This window comes from Morone saxatilis, unplaced genomic scaffold (genome assembly GCF_004916995.1).
Source record: "Morone saxatilis isolate NCDOM2014 unplaced genomic scaffold, NCSU_SB_2.0 Contig20, whole genome shotgun sequence".
Lineage (NCBI taxonomy): Eukaryota > Metazoa > Chordata > Actinopteri > Moronidae > Morone > Morone saxatilis.
In genome coordinates this window covers 19,547,456-19,566,964 of record NW_023339763.1, presented here as the reverse complement: position 1 = coordinate 19,566,964, position 19,509 = coordinate 19,547,456, and the positions used below count along the sequence as shown (strand labels likewise).

Sequence of the window (19,509 nt, the reverse complement as noted above, 5' to 3'; positions counted from 1 at the left end):
TTTGTGTTTAAAACATCCTTTGGACACTGGGGACACTGTGACAACAAAATCACCTGTGGAAATATACTTTTGTGGTTTCAGAGCTTCTTCTGTTTGTATGTTTTACAATTTAAATCTTGACACTTGAACTGGTGTTACTACCAAAGTACCAATCACACATGATTTAACTCTCCTTTGTCATCCGTGTAACTCTCAAGGAGCTGCAGTTTCATCCATACAGGATGGCAGAGGAAACCCAGCAAAGGTGGGCGAGGGACTTGCTTTCAGAGGATCAATCACTCAGGTAAAAACTGTTTTCTGTATGTGTTTTTTTTAATTTTATTTACATTACATGATAGAAGGTATATATAAATGACAGATAGGAAAGTAGACCTTTTTTGGGGGCATTTATTGAAGCGTATATATTTAAGGTTGTATGTTTTTGCTTTTTATGTTTCATTATATCTTTCCTCTTTTTTAAATAGGGCACACCAGCCCTGCCCCAGTCTAGCATTGCTGCTGACCTCCTGAAGGGCACAATCACAAAACTGGCCACAGAGGACCTAAGCAATCCAGACAAGTCCAGAGGAGAACAGCTGGCTAAAGGTCATGTAATCTATGAAGGCAAGAGTGGTCACATCCTCTCCTATGATGGTAAGTGCTTTGATTATTAATATACCAAATAATTGTTGAGTATTTCTTTCCCAAGCACACAAACTTGATGATTTATTTGTGTCCAAAAGCTATCAAGAACCCCAGGGAAAACACCCGCAGCCCTAGAACAGGCCATGAGCTAAAACGCACTTACGACATGATGGAGGGACCCATGGGCAGGGGTCACCCTGGCAGGGAAGGAGCTCCATTCGAAGGTATTGCTTGTGTGTTAATAAGTGTACCCTTTGTGTCCTGGTTTGTTTTCTCTGTATCAGGAGAGTGATAGTGCTTGTTTGTTTCTCAGGGTTGATTAGCAGAGCCTTGCCCAGAGATGGTCTACATGGAGATTCTAAGGAAAGACCATTGATCACTGGGTCCATCATGCAAGGTAGTTAATTGTAAAGCTTGTCACATTCCAATAAATCACTTACTGTTACTAGTAGCATCAAATAAGGAGAAAATGATTAAATACATTTCAAATATTTTCAGGAACACCTAGAACTGCTGCAGAGACTTATGAAGAGACCATGAAATATGGAAAACCGATAAAGCGAGAGAGCCCACCGATCCGCACCTTCGAAGGGGGTATTGGCAAGGGCAAGCCCTATGAGGGAGTTAATACTATCAAAGAGATGGGACGCTCCATCCATGAAATCCCCCGACAAGATCAGTCTGGCCAGGACATCTGCAAGACCCCTGACCTGTCGGACAGAAGGGTTATGGAGGGGTCTATGTCTCAGGTAAGACGGTTTGAGTTTTGAAGGCCTGACCAGCATTTACTACTGCTATTTTTAACATCTGTTCAGTAAACTTATCTCCATTCTAGTGGTTTTTATATTATTTATTTTACCTTAAACCTTCTGATTTTGAATATGCACAATCACAATTATACAACGGTGGAAGTAACCTATATTATATATTGATGAAGAATTAAAGACTAATCTCTTGTTCCTTTCATTTGCCAGATCCACCCTCTCAACCAGCCTACTATCAAGCACAATGTCAAGTCCCTAATAAGTCCCACTAAGCTTTCCCACAGCATGCCCCAGCTCGAGGCAGTGCGCCACACTTCTGTGGTCAACTCCACCACTTCTGTCCTGCGCTCCACACACCAGGAGGCCAGCAAATCCCAGCTTAGCCCGAGCATGTATGAGGACGCCTCTGCTCGCAGGACACCTGTAAACTACAGCACCAATTCCGTGTCCAGAGGATCACCCTTGCTGGGACGTGCTTCAGAGGGTATATTCCATAACCATTTTATACATAAACTATACAACTATATATCCTCGGCCATTTATTACTTATCAACACTAGAAGCACATTAAGGCTACTGTTAGACAAAATTGAATTAGACATTTATCTCTTCAAACCAGGTCAACTTATTTACTATGATAAGCATATTAGGAACAATACGTCATATGCATCCAGTACTGGACGTTTACTCTGTTTAACTGTTTTCTGCGACAGATGTACTGCCATGAGATGATATTAAGTCGTCGTTTGACTAAACAGGAACTAATTAGATGAGCCATGTGTGTTCCTCTCTCCTAGGTGGTATGAGCTCTGTGAAATCTGCTGCCCATGAAAGAAAGAGTGCCATGACCCCGACACAGAGGGACAATGTCCCAGCCAAGTCCCCAGTGTCGGGTGGTGACCCTGGTGCCTCTCACAGCCCCTTCGACCCCCACCACCGGCCCGTTGTTCCTGGGGAAGTGTACCGAGCCCACCTGCCTCCACATCTCGACCCCACCATGGCCTTCCACAGAGTGCTGGATCCTGGTACAGTGTTGAAATCTTTTCCACAGTTTCCACCATAACTACAAACACAACAGTGATAGCCTTAATTCTGAGTGAACTGACGAAAACAGCTCATGCTGTCTAATTCATAGGCACTATAATTATTCTCAGGATCTTTTTCAGCTATTGACGTCAGCACTTGCGATCAGTATCTGTGAGCCTTCTGTTCATATGTTTTGTTTTGATTGTTTTTTCCTTTCTTTTTTCCCCTCCTGTCCTCTACTACAGCGTTCATGTTTCCCAGGCAGCCGTCCCCAACAGGCTACCACAACACCTACCAGCTGTACACCATGGAGAACACACGGCAGACCATCCTTAACGATTATATCACTTCCCAGCAGATGCAAGTCATCCCTAGGCCTGACATGGCCCGAGGCTTGTCACCACGGGAACAGCCTGTTGCTATTCCTTACACTGCCGGAGCTCGAGGTACGACCCTCCACCAGCTGACCCTCTCTCACCTGCCACAGCAGGCAGGGTAGAGGCTGTGGGGGGGCAGGGGCTGTAGTATGCAGACTGTGTGTTTGTGAAGTAGTGGCTACCTTTTCCAGACGCCCAGAAGCAAATGACCTAGTCATGATTTGCTCTTTATATTGGGGCTGCAACTAATTCGGCTACTACTGAATTTATCAATTGGGTATGGTCATCCAAATCTCCTTTTGCTGAGTGGTTGCCTCTTACAAGTTGACCACTATTCCACCCCCTTTGCAGCCCTGTTGCTTACTGATCAATCTGTATTTGGGAGCACTAACAGATGTAGGTGATGGGTTACAGTTAAGTGTATACGGTGTTCATACATTCAGAAATTGATGGATCAGTTTTTGTTGTTCACCGTTGGCCCTTTGCTTCTGTCTGTAAAAGGGATTATTGATCTAGCCCAGATGCCTCCAACTATCCTGTTGCCTCACCCTGGGGGAACAGGTACTCCCACTTTGGAACGCATGGCCTACCTCCCTGGAGCTCAGCCCCCTTTCCCTCCTAGGGCTTTCAACCCAACCTCCATATCGCCAGGTGAGGACCCCTCCCTTCCCCATCCCTACATCCCGTGTTCCCTTATCTTCCCTGCCACGATCTCCGTGTTCCCTCACACCTCTCTAAGAGTGCAGCCCTGCACTAGCCTAAGGTGTCAAAGGTCAGTTCTGACTGTCCAGTGATCTATCACTGGACAGTTGCGGGAAGTGAGTCTTCCTGCACTCATTCTGGGAGGGATTTCTCACACTGTATGACTGTTCTCAACTCTCTGACTGTTGCACGGCAACAGGATGATTTTCTTTTGAAGAAAGTGTGCTCCTTAATAGATCATTTTAAGCGGCACAAAAAATGTTGGTTTGAAATGTGAAATATATTGTTTGAATGGTTGAGTTTAACAATTTGTTTTTATGTCTGCAGTTGAAAATCTGTAATTTCTTATCATTCTCAGTCATTTTATCTAAACTGAATACTATAATACTTGTAGTAGACTCAAATTCGCTGAACTAAGCCCTAAAAAACTTGAAGGCAATGAAAATGGTGATCTGATAGGTCTACAGTTTTTTCATATTAAAATGTCATCTCATCTTAAGAAGTCTCAATTGACACAGTTGAAATGCATTATAAATATTATATGGTGTATATATGGAGTTAAATCAGCAGCACTGTAATAAACCATGTTGCACTCATGATTTTGTCTGAAATGGTAAAAGAGGTAATATTCCTGAGACAGAATATTATCACGATTGTGCTGTGAAAGAGTCAGGACTTTTTAGCAAGGCCATATTATTCAGATTTCTAATGAAAGACGGATCCATCTTGCTGAGACCCCATGAGTAGTGTGTGTGTGTGTGTGTGTATATATATAAATCATGTGTGCTATGTCTGTCATTGTTGTCCTCAGGCCACCAAGCTCACTTTGCTGCTGCCGCTGCTGCCAATGCAGAGAGGGAACGGGAGAGGGAGCGTGACCGGGAGCAGCAGGAGAAAGAGAGAGAAAAGGAACGAGAAAGGGAGCACCGGGAGAGGGAACGGGAACGGGAACGGGAACGAGAACGGGAACGGGAACGAGAGCGGGAGAGGGAACGGGAAATGCGAGAACGAGAGCGGGACCGGGAGCGAACCAATGAATATATCCGTGGTGAGTTGTTTTGTTGTTGTTTAAAGCAGCAGAAAATTTCAATTCAAATTGATTATGTTTCTATCCCTTTTTAATATAGTAAATCTGTGTTGATCCATTTTACTGAGCAAATGTTTATCAATTCGCATCACTGGTTCCTTTTAGAAATCAGTGCAGTTATAGAATTACATAACAAAAAATGATTTATGGTTTATATATAGTCAGAAAGCAGATGTGGAGAGCGGCTGGTTGTAGCAGTATGACATGAAGGGGAAAACAAAGATTGGATAGAACACAAATGGAGAACCCAATATTTATGACTTTGTCTACTAAATTGCATTTGCCCTGACCAAAGATCACTAATACATTGACATTCACTAAACAATATCTCGCTTTTCTGATGTTTCCCCGATACAATTTGTTAAATGTATAGCATCCTGTATATTCAAGTATAGGGATGACACAAAAGATACACATAGATATATTCTGAAAACACTCAGATAAGTTATTTTATAATTGTGAACATCATATCTTGACATAAAAAAGCTGTCTAGCTCGATAATGTAAGTGTTGATTTCTGGATTTATTTTAAATTACCACAAGAAGTATCCCACATCTTTCCAGTCGTTTCAAAATCTTAAGCTAGTCACCACAACTGAAGGATTGGCTTGCCCCTTGTATCCCCCACAAAAACAAATTAAACCGGGTCTAAATATTAGTTTAGATTCCAAACTACAGAACCACAGGAAGATAAGGTGTCTATCTGATGTCTTATATATTAATATATTGTTTTATATCATTATTATAATGATTCATGCATGTTTTTGTGCCATTTTAAGAGGTTTGGGAATATTTTGATAATTATTGTGATAACTAGTATTTTGGACAGGATCATTGTGACATGAAATGTTCATATCGTCCTATATCTATTCATTTACTCTATGATGCAGGTTTTTTGTCTTTAAAGCTGTCGTATTTCACAGCGTTTTGATCACACAATTAAATATTTATTTATAAAGTTTAAAAAAAAAGAAGGGAAAAAAATAAATCACTTTGAAAAACTTGTGTTGCTGTTACTGTGTATGCTATACAGTGCTGTATATAATGTAATTCATGTATTTGTGTGTAACAGGTGGACCAGAGCAGCCAGGCCGGCCAGTGAGTCGAGGTTATCTGCACTCCACTTCTCCCTTACTCAGGACGCAGGATGTAGTTGTTCAACAGCGGCCAAGCATCTTCCAGGGCAAAAGTGTCATCACTTCTCTAATGTGAGTCTTATTCTAACTCTGCATTTACATCAGCTCACTTAACACTCACTGTGTGTGTCTGCTCATGTATTTGTCCTCAGTTTATTTACATGTTCAAATTTTAGGAAGGTGTGTGTGTGTGTGTACATTAAAAGTATAGACAGTAGACTTCAGTTGCATTAGTCAGACTTGTAGTAACTGAACCAATCCTACAGGCAATATAGTTGTCTTCATCTCCTTATTTCCTCCTCAGGCCCCATTCAGCAGCAGCGACAGCAGCAGCCCAGAGTAGTTCTCGCTACAGTACTGCAGCTGATGCTCTGGCTGCTCTGGTGGACGCCGCTGCCTCTGCCCCACAGATGGATGTGGCCAAGGTGAAGGAAAGCAAACATGAACGGGATGACGACATGTCCTCGTCGGCTGCACCTCGGCGAGCAGCCACCCTATCCGATCAGCAGCAGCAGCAGCAGCAGCAGCAGCAGCAGCAGGAGGCAGAGAGGCGATCCATGCAGTCACCATATGGTGCAATGTCTCTGCCAGGGGGTAAGCCCCATTCTGCTTATTCTGAGGGCCCTGGGGTTAAGGATAAGGGCCCTCAAACCTCAAAGTCACGCATCGAAGAGGAGCTTCGGACTCGTGGAAAAACGACTATCACAGCCGCTAACTTCATTGATGTCATCATCACACGGCAGATAGCATCGGACAAAGACTCACGGGAGCGAGGCTCTCAGAGCTCTGACTCCTCGAGCAGCTGTGAGTGTGTTGAGGGATACACGAGTAGACCATAGCCAAACCTTCATATTGTGTCCTTTGCTTAGAGTGCATTGTAACCTTTTGTCCATACTTGTCCTGCAGTGTCATCCAGTCGGTACGACAACACTGGTGGAGGAGCCATTGAGGTGATCAGTCCTGCTAGTTCCCCAGTACAATCACAACAGGACAAACCAGAAGAAGGACAACAACAGGCAGCAGGTATGAACAGACCAACTAATTTTGAGCGTATACATTTTTTAGTATAACTGAAGTAAGGTTTCATTTGAAATCAAATCAAATATTTTGTGCTTTAGGTCAAAGATGATGTGTAACAGATTTGGCTGTGAAGGCTAAATTTACCTTCCAGTCAAGTGGAGTAAACATACCATAGCTTGAATGACTTACCCCACTGACCTTGTCATTTGAGGCTTCATTCCTCTGTACCAGTCTCGTCACCAGACCCCTCTTGAAGTTATTCCTGTCACCTGAAAACAAATGTAGATCAGTTGCTGTTGGCACGCAGTATATTAATTGCTCCCTGTCTTATCTCTCCTCACCTCACCCTGCATCTTTCTCCAAAACAAAACTCTGGTTCCTGGTAAACCTTCTTCAGCTGGCATGCGGGCCTACGACATGAGTCGTTACCGGCAACAAGGGGAGCCACCACAGGCCAGTCCCCAGCAGCCCCCCTCTTCCCAGGCTGACAGCTACTCCCAGGTCCCCAAGACTCACCGGGTCATGACCTTGGCGGACCATATTTCGGTAAGAAACAATGGAGATTATTTGGAGATATTTAGCACAGGTCAGATTTCCCATGTACATCAACACATCATACCTAACTTTATGGTCACTCCCTGTCATTCAGCATATCATAACCCAGGACTTCGCCCGGAATCAGGACCTTCCTCCAGTCTCCTCTTCAGCTTCGGCCACATTCCAGAGCGTGGTGCCACCCGTGTCCTCTTCAGGGCGAGCCAAGGTTCCTAGCCGTTACAGTCCAGAGAATCAGGTCCAGGCCCCACACCACCAGAGACCCTCCAGCAGAGTTTCTCCAGAAAATGCTCCTGACAAGCCCAGAGCTAGGTACATGGACCAGCCAGTTAACTCTGAAATAATCAGAGTGAGTCTTATTTATTACTTATCATCTGTCATGACATTTGGCTCTCTCTCCTCCCTGTCCAGGCCCGGTAAATCTCCAGATCGAGGCGGCAGGCAGATGGAGAACTATGAACCCATCTCTCCACCACAGAACTACCAAGGCATTGACAAACAGGAGGCTGGTGGGCCTCCACCCCAGAGGAGAGAGGCTGACAACTCAGAGATCAGGTATGGGATCTCCACAGTAGTGTAGGAAGATAGTAGCTAACACAATTTAAGGGTTAATTACAGTAGTCGTTGATTACAATAAATTGTAGTCAAGAGAGAAAGGGGAGATGTTTTTTCTTTGTGCTTGTATATGTGTATTGAGATACAAATGTCTTGTCCCCTGTAATGTTGTGAATATTAAGTAACCAGAATTTCTACTCTGGAGCTGCACATTGCTAAAGTTAGTTTCCTGTTGGTGCTCTGACATTTGATGCCTGACTGTATTAGTCTGTAAATCAATTTCTTGTATGGATGCCAGCAGGCAGTGTTCCCACCCTGTCAGCAGTCGTTTGACATCCCACTAGAGAAAGTGCCTAGCGCCAAAGGCTTGTTGCCCCTCTTACCCCTTTGCTTTTTGACTCTTTGCCTCTGGTTTGTCTGGTTCAAGGAGTGACTCACGATCCCCGGGGAGTGTCAGCTATCTGCCTTCCTTCTTCACCAAGCTAGAGAGCACCTCGCAAATGGTGCAATCCAAGAAGCAGGAGATCTTTCGTAAGTTGAACTCCACCTCTGGTGTCGGTGATTCTGATGTTGGTAAGTGGGTCCTCTCTTATCCTCTTCCTCACTAACATGCATTCATCAGATGATGGAACAAACTCTATTAATATGTGTGCATGAAAGACATTTGTTTAATTAATTCCTTCTAATTTCTTTTAAAACATTGAAACAACTTGGCTTACTGTATAATTTTTCACTAAATTTCTATTTTTTTTCAACATCTAATAATTGTCTTGCAGGAAACGCACAACCAGGCACAGAGATTTTCAACTTGCCTGCTGTTACCAGCTCCAGTAAGTAGCAGTTAAACTTGCTCATGCCTTTCATAGTTCAATCCAGTTGATGTCTCCTTTCTCATTATATGTTTTGTTGCTGATTTGTAGGCAGCATCAACCCCAGGAATCACTCCTTTAGTGACCCAGCCAGTAACCTGGGCCTGGAGGACATCATTCGCAAAGCATTGATGGGTAATTTGGAGGAGAGACCGGAGGAGCACCACGGAGGGGCTCAGTGTGCCATAAACAATACAACCGGCACAGGTGGTGACGCCCGCCAGGAGGCCAACCCATCACCCAGCATGGGTAGGCGCAAATTAAATTCTTAAAAAAACACGTTCAGAAGGGATCTTATGTTTAACATGTTGTGGATTTACACATTCTGCATGTTTGAATCTACAGGGAAGCAGAAGCAGGGCAAAGCCAACAGCCGGAAATCGAAGTCTCCTAACTTGGGTCAGGCCTACTCTGGAGGAGAGCGTCCCTCTTCAGTGTCCTCTGTCCACTCCGAGGGAGATTATCACAGACAAGCCCAAGCCCAAGCCCAATGGAGCTGGGACGACCGACCTTCATCCGCAGGTGAGCTGTCCAGCCCCTGCCGTCTTAAAACTATAAATTCACAGACAGAAATACCTGGTACCAGTTTAACCACATTTTATTAAATTTTTTTTCTCCTTCCCTTTCCAGGATCCATGCAGTTTCCTTACAACCCGCTGACCATGCGCATACTGAGCAACACGCCACCCACCTCCATAGCTTCCCCCGCCATACAGAGCCAGCATCAGCAGCATCAGCAGCAGCAGCAGCAGCAGCAGCAGCAACACCAACAACAACAACAACAACAACAGCAACAGCAGCAGCAGCAACAGCACAGCAGCAACAGCAGCAGCAGCAACAGCAGCAGCAGCAGCCACCTCCAGCTGGAGCCCCGGTGGGCCAGCAGCGCGTGTGGCAGTCTCTGCTGTCAGAGCAATATGAGACCCTGTCTGACAGTGATGACTGAGCCCTGCTCGCTAGAGCCATGACTAGAAGAGAGGCCTGCACTAAGGCTTGTCTGTTCACCCCCCTCCTAGAACTAACCTTGCTCACTGGCGAGTGTGACAAGTAGATGGGGTGGTGTCCTTTTTATTTTTGGTGCTATGGCGCCCCCTGGCTGTTAGCTGAGAATACAAGCAGCAGCCTGTGACAGGCAGGGCTCTTCAGCAGAACAAGACTAGTTTTTGGTCCGGAAGCACTCACCCAGCCTGTCGGGGAAATAAACAAAACTCGACTGAGGGGATGACATGAGCTATAGTGAAGATGAAGAACTTAATATGTAAAAAGAAACAACATAAGAGACTATTTCTGAATTTTGTTTGATTTCTGTAAAGATATACCTTGTCTTTAAGAAAATCATTGTATGTAAATAGAGTAACCTTTTGCAGTGTTTTTCTTAACTTGATTATTTCTTATTTTAATGTCGCTTTTAAATTGATCCACTTTAAATGGGAAGAGTAGGGGTGTAATCTTTAATATCACAGTTGGTCTCTCCCAGTCGACCCCCACCCCACGTCACCTGACACCCACTCTAATATTTTTACCATAGCGACGCTAAGAGAGACCAAACCTTTTGGTTTGTACTTGACCATGAGTGGAACACAAAGATTGTGCCACCCTGCACGCCATCCACCAAGCACCACCAGAGCCTGAACACCGTGGACATTCGAGGATGAAACAGACTAACATTTCAAACAGCATTGATATTTGATGCCCGTCTTTGCCACATAGTGGAGATGATGCATGGATTGTAACTATCAGATGGTAGAGGTAACTTCTCATCCCGTTATAGACAGAGAAATGTCTTCAAAACAAGTTGAGAACACTGGTGTCATAACAGAAAGGTGAATAGTCTGATATAAGCTTCATTTTGCCGGAAAAGATATCCTTATGACTACTTCTGGACCCCGTCTGAATAATGAGAGTGAGCCAATTTTATTTTATTTTTATTTTTTTCAATAGAGCCATGGTGTGTCACATGTAGCTGTCTCTCTCTGCAGTTTCCAACCTGTCCAGAATGATCTGCTCTGCAACGTTGTCATGGTAAAAAAAAAAAGTATGTCAGGTTTTGCCATGCCTTGTGACTTGAGAAAGAAGGCAGCTTTAACTAATTTTCTCAGAGATATACGTTGATGTTTGATGTTTGTATTTGTTTCTGTAGTCCCTTTTTTTTTCTTCACCTTTTTTTTTTTTTTTTGATACTGTCCTGACAAAAATCTGAACTCTGTAAATTGTCTTTCCATTACACAAAAAGACAAAACTAACCAAACATAAAGAATGGTCTGCACCATTGTTGCACTTTTTTGCTTCGTAGCTTTTGACAAAAAAAAAGCATACTACCTGCTGTGTAACTTATTCAACCTCCAGCACAGGAGTATACTAAGATGTGCTTTAAGTTTTTCCCACCACTCACAGAATTCTGGATGTTTTGACTTCCTGTCTTTTCTTGTAGCTGGTACATGATTTTTGTAGTGTGGCATCACAGTTACAGTTTCAAGTGTATGGTACCGTTAAATGTTTAGGACTTTGCTGTCATGGTGAATCAAAACCGTGACCACTTAATCTCTGCTTTCATTGTGTCAATCAACTGGCATACAGCTTTGAATATGAAATATACTAGGTCAACTTCATAAACGGCAGTAACGTTCCTTTGCAAGTCTTTATTTTTTTTTTTTTTAGATATATGGAAAAAATACCATATTTTGGCTTTTTCAGTTTTCACTTTGCTCAGTTAACAAATCCATTCTGCTCTAAACTTGATATTTCCTTTGTTCCTTTCATATTGATTTTGAATCATTTGTCATAGCACATGTTCAGATTTTTATTTTGTCATTTTCAACATCTTTGTTATTCATCCTGTTTAAATGGGATGTTATGTGTTTACAAAGGCAATGACAAAAAAAAGTTTACAAACTTGAATCTTAATGAAATCCGACATGAAGCCGAAAAAGAATTAGAGCATCTTTTCAGCTCTCTATCAAACACAGAGTGGTGACTTTTTTTTGTCTTTTTGAAATTGAGACTTGAAAACCCGTGTATCCTATGATGTTGAAATGCAATGTTTGTATCGCACAATGTCTCTTAGTAGGCTATTACAAGAGTTCAGACCAATCAAATAAAGTGGTTCAGTTCTCCACCACTAAAAATGTGTAGATCCTTTATAGCCATATATTTACTGACTACTATGACTTTCTTCTTGTAGCTTGTGCCATAATTGTCATTGGCTGAGGTGCACCAATACTTTTTATTTGTGATCTAATGCAGTATACAAGAACATTATTGTGATAGGAATTGCAACTTGTAATTTTGCAAAATGTGACTGACCTCTCATTTATAGTGATTCTCAGACTTAAATGAATGTGAGTGAATGAGGCAGAGCTGTTAATTGAATTACCATTAAACAGAAAATAGAAAACATTATAAAATCATATAGAAAACCACTTAACACACTGGAGCCCTTTGTGCTACAGAAAATAGTTCATGCAAAATACAGGTTTTTGCTGCATTCAGGTTACTTTTCAAGTTATACATTTAAACATGATACATATAATAAAAAAAATCAGCTGCTGAGGTACATCATGGCTTCACTTTACAGCAGGCTTGCCACTGCATATTCTGTGTGATATAATGAAGACGATAGTGATTTTCCTTTTTTACGATTATTTTTTTGGGGGGTTTATTGCCTCTAATCAATAGTGACAGCTGAATAGTGACAGGAAACTGAAGTGAGAGAGAGACAGATGACGTGCAGCAAAGGGCTGCAGGTCGGAATCGAACTGAGACCACTGCAGTAAGGACTCAGCCTTTTTTACTTGGAGCACACACTCCACCAGGTAAGCTACCAGGACCTCCCGGTTATTTTCTTAACTCATGATTGGTTAAAGAAGTTCACTGAGGTTCAATTGATCGGTATCCATTATATCCTGTTTAATGAGTCTGAGACTGACTGCCAGAGTGCACATTAATGACCAGCAGACACTTGGCTTGTCAAACACAGGTTTGCTAAAGGTTTCAAAGCAGGTCATTTTGAGTTAAAGCATGGGTTTTAACATCAATTATGGCTCTGCTCCATTCAAGTGTCACAGTAGGCCTATTCAGTGACCCAACAATGGGTCATCTACGATTTAATGGAGCAGTGTTATTAATTTCACCTGTGCTTTTGCAGCTATGACATGTCAGAATGTCTTTTGTGTAAAGAGCCTGTTAGCTCGTTGACTGGTTATTAGAAACACCTGTGCTACATGTCCCCCATGTCATAATCTTTTTTCTGCTGTTGTATGTCTCCTGAGACCTGCATTACACCACTTAAATAACTGACACGTCAAGGAATTATGGATGTTAAGCTACTGTCCTATATCTGAAAATGAATTGGAAAGTCACATAAATGGTGGCATATAGGGCAACATAAGTAAATCAAAATAAACTCAAACCAATTATAGCATGGCATTAATATGTCAGTTGTCTGGTGGAGCAGCGATAGCGATTTCCTAAATTGTGATAGTTGCCTTGGCCTGGGGCTTTTATTTTGGAGGCAACAAACGTTCAAGCCGGAAGTCGTAATATTTTGATCGTATGTTATTGGCTAACGGAATCGATGACTTCCGGAAACAAAAATGCGCTCATTTTTGCCTGCAGTGGCCGAACAGCTTTTCCGAGATATTCAAAAAACATACCAGGAAACATCTCAAAGTAAGACACGAGTCGCAGAGGGAGATAAATGTGACAGTTTTAATGTTAAAGTATCTGTAGCGTTACTAGCTAACGGTTGATTATAGCACAATGTGATAAACTCGATTGAGTTTCTGAACAAACTTCACATTAACGTATTCTTTGTCAGGAGGAAACAGTTCACTTTTACTTTTCCACTCATTAAAACGCATCACTGTGCTCCGCAGTAACGTTAATGTAACTTTCGGTACATCTGGACTTCTTGTTGTTCCAGAGTTTTACTGTGATGTAGTTTAATATTTGCCCTGTAGGAGGCGCCGCTGCCACACACTTATATTTCTCTAGTCTTTTCTCTAAACAGCAAGCTACTCATACTATAGGCTGGTTTAGGCTTAAAACACCTAAAAACATGGAGCTTTTTTACAGCAGACATTTTGCAGGAGAAGTACAGGTGTCATTAATAACATCTATAATGGCTCTTTCTTTGAGGTGTTCGTTTCAGGGTCCTGGTAAAGGCCTTTTTCATAGCAGCTCAGGTGGTACCAATAATATTAACAATGGCTATGTTCACTCCCTGTGTCCCAGTAAGCCATGACTCTGAAACAGAAACAGCCAAATGGAATTCATCCATCATATTTTTTTTATTAATGACACCTGTGCTGTGACAAAAGCCCATTGGTAGTTTTATGAACAACACGTCCAACATGATGAGACTGACATAATTCACCTATTGAACATATAAGTCACATATAAGACAGTTCCCCCTGACAGGACATAAAATACGGGAATGTCCTGCTCCACGAAACCTTCAGCAAAGGTTTGTGTTTATTGTCTATAAAGAATTACCTCCTGCCCAGCCCTTAATACCAATATTGATCAGTATGCCTCAGCAGACTTTTATTACTGTTAGTTAATGATTGTGGTTTATCTGTATTACCAAACAGAAGGACACTACTTTTAGTTTTGGCTTCAGGAAGAGCTGCTTTAATTTGTATACTTTAGTCAGGGTTAGGGACTAAATAATACTGCAGGTGTGAATAATTGACACAGAGGCAGTGCCTTGCCCGAGGCCATTTCAGCAGTTGCTCCATTTTTTTTTTTACCCGTATTATCTGAAATAGTCATTAGATTTGAACCCATAACTGTTTGGCCATCAGCTTTCCTCTCTACCCAACAGACTTGTGCTGGATTGCTAGGAGTGGACAGAAAAGTAGTCAGACCCTTTACCAAAAGCAGCATTACCACAGTGTAAAAATATGTGATTCAGAACACAAGTATAGGTTATTACGCTTACAAATGTAACAATAGTTTTTTGTGTGTGTATACATTCTTAGTAGTCGTACCTAAAAAGGCAATTCCCAACTGCACCCATCAGATAATCATGCTATTAAAATGCAGTGTAACAATAGTTTAATGAATCACAAAATGAAAACACCAGGCACTGTCTGGACACAGTTCTCCAGTGGCTCATAAACATTTTTTAAGGAGCAAAATGAAGCCAAACAACTACACAAGAAGCAAAAGTTCAGTCTGTGTATCTAAATATAGTTTCTTTACCACATTAACACAACAGCAGAGTGGTTGCTGCTCTGCAGTGTACAGAGGATTTTGTCATCTACACAGATTCCACATTTCAACTATGTAGTTTTTTTTTTTAGTTTCTTTTGGGTTGTCTGAGACAGCTAGAGGTTTGATAATGATTCCTCAGATTACTCTGATCATATTACACAGGTAAAGCATGAACATGATGATAAAAGTTTCATCACTCTGTGGAATCTGTGGAATGATTCTTAATGCATAAACACACATTTTAAGAAATTACTTATTTGTCTCTTTTTTGCAGTTCCTGATGACCTGCTTATTGGGTAAGTATCCTTTTTATTCCCATGAATGTAGGGATCCTCCCTGTCTGAGTTGTGATCTAAGTAAAAAAGTCGGCACATGGCTGAGTGGGTGTGAATACCAGAAGCCACACTGTGGAGAAAGTGGGAGGCATTTGTACAGTCTGGATTTGCCAAAGTGACGTAGCATTGAGCCACAGTGTCATGATGCTCCTCTGTGTCTTTACTGAGACATTTCCTGGCATAGTGGTTTGAGTTACTGAGAGTAAAGGGGTGCTCACTGTCTGGCTCAACATGGCCACATCCTGTCTGTTTGTCTGTAAGCCTCTGGTTTAGGGGCTCTTCATCACACTGGTAGTTCACAAGCAGACATTTTCCACTTTTATATTCATCTTTCCCTTACAGGCAAAATGATGTTGTAAAGAATAATTAAAAACTAGCAAACTGAATGATTGAAGTTGTTGTTTTACATTAGAAGAGTTTTGTCTGGAATGAATGTCTGCACTGGCATTGGACACCAATATGATTATCTTACATCCTTTTGCTATATTGTGATACATATTGATTGTAGAGTATTATTCCTATAATATGTATTTTGATTTCACAGTGTGGTGAAGTGAAGGGTAAAATACTTTGACACTGCACCCATTGTTGTTATCTGTCAATGCAAAATGTTCAACTTTATAAATTGAAAACGGAATAATAATATTTTTTGCCATTTGTAGCATACACTTTAAATGTAGAGTTTTGGTGTTATTCACCTAAAATGAAGAGCAAGAGCTTCACTCTAGACTGATGGTTGTGTGAGGATTCAGCTGTGATACGGGGAAGAAGTCAAGTGACTGTAAAAGAGGCAAATAAGCCGGTTCTTCTACCAATAGTAGACTCAAAAGTCAACTCCACAGGGGGCTGACAAAACATGCTTTTTAATGAGAAATTCTGCCATAGTCACACACACACACACACTGGAGTATTATATTTAAATTGGTCTAATTTGATAATTTGATCTTTTCTTCAAACTTCTACCCAGCAGTCTCTGTGTATATATTTCAAGTTGTGTATTGCCATCCACACATGTAAACTCAAAACATGTTATGGATGTTTTTACATCTTTCATTCGCCTCTCCCTCATGTCTTTCAGGCTGAAGTTTGTGTTCGGGCCTTGTGCACTGCAGGCTCTGGACCTAGTTGACCAGCGTTCAGTCACCTGCCTGTCGTCTCCCAGTGGACGCAAAGCATTTCAGGTTGGTCATGTTTGTGTCAACTCTGTACCTTAACAGTAATCCTGCTTGTATAGTTTATATATTACAAAATAATGGTTTGTATTTTAATATGAAATCATTATGACAATATCTACAATATTCTTCCACAGCTGAACAATTTCTAACTTGTTGGTCATACATAATTAGCATGTGTAGGAAGTACTCTCATCCTCTGAATCAGTCTGTTGGACGTCAGGATTTTCTGCCCCAATAACAAGTAGATTGCATTTTAAAGCTGTTGCCTGATTTTTAGCTTATTCATGTTGTGTTTTTTAAAATTTAGAGTGAAATACTGCAATTCAGCACCGTTCTCTCACCAGAAACAGAACAGACTTTACCATAAGGTTATTACCACAGCCCATCGTAGGAGAAAGATCTGTTCATGTTCATTGTCAATGTCAATGTTCAAGATCTGTGGGTGTCTGCATTGTACTTTGTTGTCACTCAGCTGTTAATTTTCTGTTAAATCACTGAACCCTTTTCATCCTATGGCACATCCAGTAGTCATGTCCCAGCACGCCCGCACAATTGAATGCCAAGCTAATCTAGGTGTGTGACATTTTATAATTGAGTTAGATTTACAGTGACTTTCTGAGATCAAACATAACTTGCTCAGGTTTTCTTTTGACATTTAGTTGATTTCTTTATGGGTTATTTGTCATTACAAACGTATCAAACCATAAAAGTCACTCAGTATTTGTTCCATAATGGAGTGGGCTCTACAGGTGTTACCAAATGACTTTATACCAAAGAAGGTGTGTTATTACTCTGTGCTGACCTCCGTTGTCCTTTCCTCAAAGTTAAGAGTTAATCTCAAGAGGACATAGAGTGACTTTTGGTGGGAGAAACATGTCAGTCCACCGAGGTTGTGGTCATTGTGACCCATATTTCCTGTAAACTCCGTCAGGCTCCTGCAAAAACAATAAAAATACAATGCAGCTAAATAAAGACATGGATTCTGTTCTGTTGGGACACTTTCAACTCAATTGTTGGTGTGTTAATTGTTTCTCTTCATTTCCCTCAAGGCTGACATTTATGGTCCAGCAGCTTGTATTTGAAATGATTAATATAATGGGCTATTTTTATTCTCTACTGGAAAATGCTTCTTTTTTTTTTTCTTTTTTTTTATCTTGATCTGTGGTTGTTCCTGTTTTCTGGTTGTGACTTTGAACAAATCCGGTACAGAATAAAAGATTTATAAAAAAGTTTTCTATTTTTCTTCTTATTGGAGATTTATAGAAACGTTTCACAGTAAAAATGATATACATTCAACTTATATTTCATAAATTTTCAGATTTAGATTTTTCTAATGAAAAACATTGAGGTCAAAAACATTTTGTTTATACTAACTTAGGTTTTGCTGTTATATTCTCTGTTATAGAGCAGAGATGATTAGTCAATCAATTGATTAGTCGGTTATAAGAAAATTACTCTGGGACTATTTTGATAATCAATTTTAGTTATTTTTAATACAAACATGCCAAACGTGTGCTGGTTCCAGCTTCTCATATATGAGCATTTACTTCCTGTCTTCGTCTTATACAGTAATAAATGTACAGAATAAGCAGTTTAAAGACGTCACTTTTTGCTTTGAGAAGTTGTCATGGTTATTTTTCCACATCTTTTTTGCATTTCATAGACTAAACGATCAATCGACTATTTGAGAAAATAATTTGCTTGTTAGTTGCAGCACTGGTATGTCCAGACCAGTGTGGTGCAACGGTTCAGTATGTTGCCAACTCAGTCTTTAGTGGAAGTAACACAAGTGTGTTTGCTTGACTGTTTGCAGTGTCTGAACCTGTGAGAAGGTCACACATTTCTTCCCCTGCTTTATTGCTCCACTGTTTACTTGCTGCTCTGCAACACTTCAGTTTCGACATCACTCACACGCAGGCTGCCACTCACACTCCTGTAGATTAATGGCAGGTAAAGCAATCTTTAAAGGAATAGCTTAACATTATGGTAAATACGTGTGTTCACTTTCTTGTAGGAATGTAAATTCTGGGCTCATACCGACGTTTAAGATAACAATTTAGACAGAGCTGTACAGCCGCTCACTGTCTGTGCTGCTGGATCAGTATTGGCATGCAATTTGTGCCAGTGTTGGTCAGAGGTAATTATTTCTCCAATATCCAAGTTAGAAATAACCAACACAACATTTAGCCAGCACAAAAACAACAACATCGGCCACAACAAGGTGAATTTCGTCCGATACCGGTGTTTGGCCAATAAATCCGTGCATCCCTACTGTCTTATTAAGACTTAGATGTGAAGAATGATATTACTCTCATGTCATGAAACGGGGGAAACGGCAGGTCTGGCTCTGTGTGAGGATAAAAAGAAATCTGCCTATCAGCACTTCTAAAGCTCAGTAATTGAAACATTAGATCTTGTTTGTTAGAGTAAAAACAAGTTGTGGTGTTGTGGTGTCGTGGTGGGTTGTGTGTTATATCTTGGTCAGATGCAGTTACTTCCTGCAGTCTCCGCTCATTGCCCTCAGTTGTTTTGTAGGATTGTATTACCTTCAGACAAAGCCAGACTATTTCCAGTCTTTATGCTAAGCTAAACTATCTGTAGCTTCTGTACTGACATGAGAGTGGTATTTATCTACTCGTCAAAAAGAAAACCAATAAGCACATTTCCTAAAATGTCAGAATATTCCTTTAAATGAAACCCTGCAGCATGTCACTGTTCATCCACTCTATCAAATGTATGAGAAGAACTGAATATAGATCTAGTTTCAACATTGAGGAAGATGTTTTGTCAGAAATGGAATATAATATTCATATGTATGTTTTCATTGGTGTTTTGTTACCTTAGAATGATCTCCATCTACAGACCTACGGGTTGCCTTCCGCAGAGGTCACCATGTTGCACCGCCATGTTACAGTATACAGCAGACCAGCCCGGTCAAACCAAACACTGGCTGAAGTTTCACGTTTGTCGCAAGTTTAGTGGCCACTGTAGTTTCTGCTACACACGTACACACACCCATTTTCATTCCCAGCTCATCAAATCCAGACACAAGTGGTGTTCAGTTAGTTG

The 19,509-nt window shown here is 41.2% G+C and overlaps 2 protein-coding genes across 6 annotated transcripts in view; both read left to right on the top strand.

Moving 5' to 3' along the window:
• ncor1 (nuclear receptor corepressor 1) overlaps positions 1-11,839 on the top strand; it is a 50,504-nt gene extending 38,665 nt beyond the window's left edge. For 4 of the 5 annotated variants that reach the window (XM_035666218.1, XM_035666220.1, XM_035666216.1 and 1 more), the window contains 21 exons: positions 198-283; positions 465-633; positions 723-848; positions 938-1,021; positions 1,123-1,373; positions 1,599-1,872; positions 2,185-2,412; positions 2,659-2,859; positions 3,292-3,441; positions 4,304-4,540; positions 5,652-5,787; positions 6,020-6,519; positions 6,622-6,738; positions 7,133-7,281; positions 7,385-7,602; positions 7,702-7,845; positions 8,273-8,418; positions 8,622-8,675; positions 8,766-8,963; positions 9,060-9,236; positions 9,345-11,839. In XM_035666218.1, coding sequence (XP_035522111.1) covers positions 198-283; positions 465-633; positions 723-848; positions 938-1,021; positions 1,123-1,373; positions 1,599-1,872; positions 2,185-2,412; positions 2,659-2,859; positions 3,292-3,441; positions 4,304-4,540; positions 5,652-5,787; positions 6,020-6,519; positions 6,622-6,738; positions 7,133-7,281; positions 7,385-7,602; positions 7,702-7,845; positions 8,273-8,418; positions 8,622-8,675; positions 8,766-8,963; positions 9,060-9,236; positions 9,345-9,682 — 3,983 coding nt within the window. In that variant the 3' untranslated portion in view covers positions 9,683-11,839. The remainder of the gene's footprint in view (positions 1-197; positions 284-464; positions 634-722; positions 849-937; positions 1,022-1,122; positions 1,374-1,598; positions 1,873-2,184; positions 2,413-2,658; positions 2,860-3,291; positions 3,442-4,303; positions 4,541-5,651; positions 5,788-6,019; positions 6,520-6,621; positions 6,739-7,132; positions 7,282-7,384; positions 7,603-7,701; positions 7,846-8,272; positions 8,419-8,621; positions 8,676-8,765; positions 8,964-9,059; positions 9,237-9,344) is intronic. The other variant, XM_035666219.1, reaches the window with a different exon arrangement.
• Positions 11,840-13,268: 1,429 nt separating this feature from the next.
• zswim7 (zinc finger, SWIM-type containing 7) overlaps positions 13,269-19,509 on the top strand; it is a 12,397-nt gene continuing 6,156 nt past the window's right edge. The window contains exons 1-3 of the mRNA XM_035667170.1: positions 13,269-13,382; positions 15,205-15,226; positions 16,344-16,446. Of these exons, the coding sequence (XP_035523063.1) occupies positions 13,307-13,382; positions 15,205-15,226; positions 16,344-16,446 (201 nt within the window). The 5' untranslated portion in view covers positions 13,269-13,306. The remainder of the gene's footprint in view (positions 13,383-15,204; positions 15,227-16,343; positions 16,447-19,509) is intronic.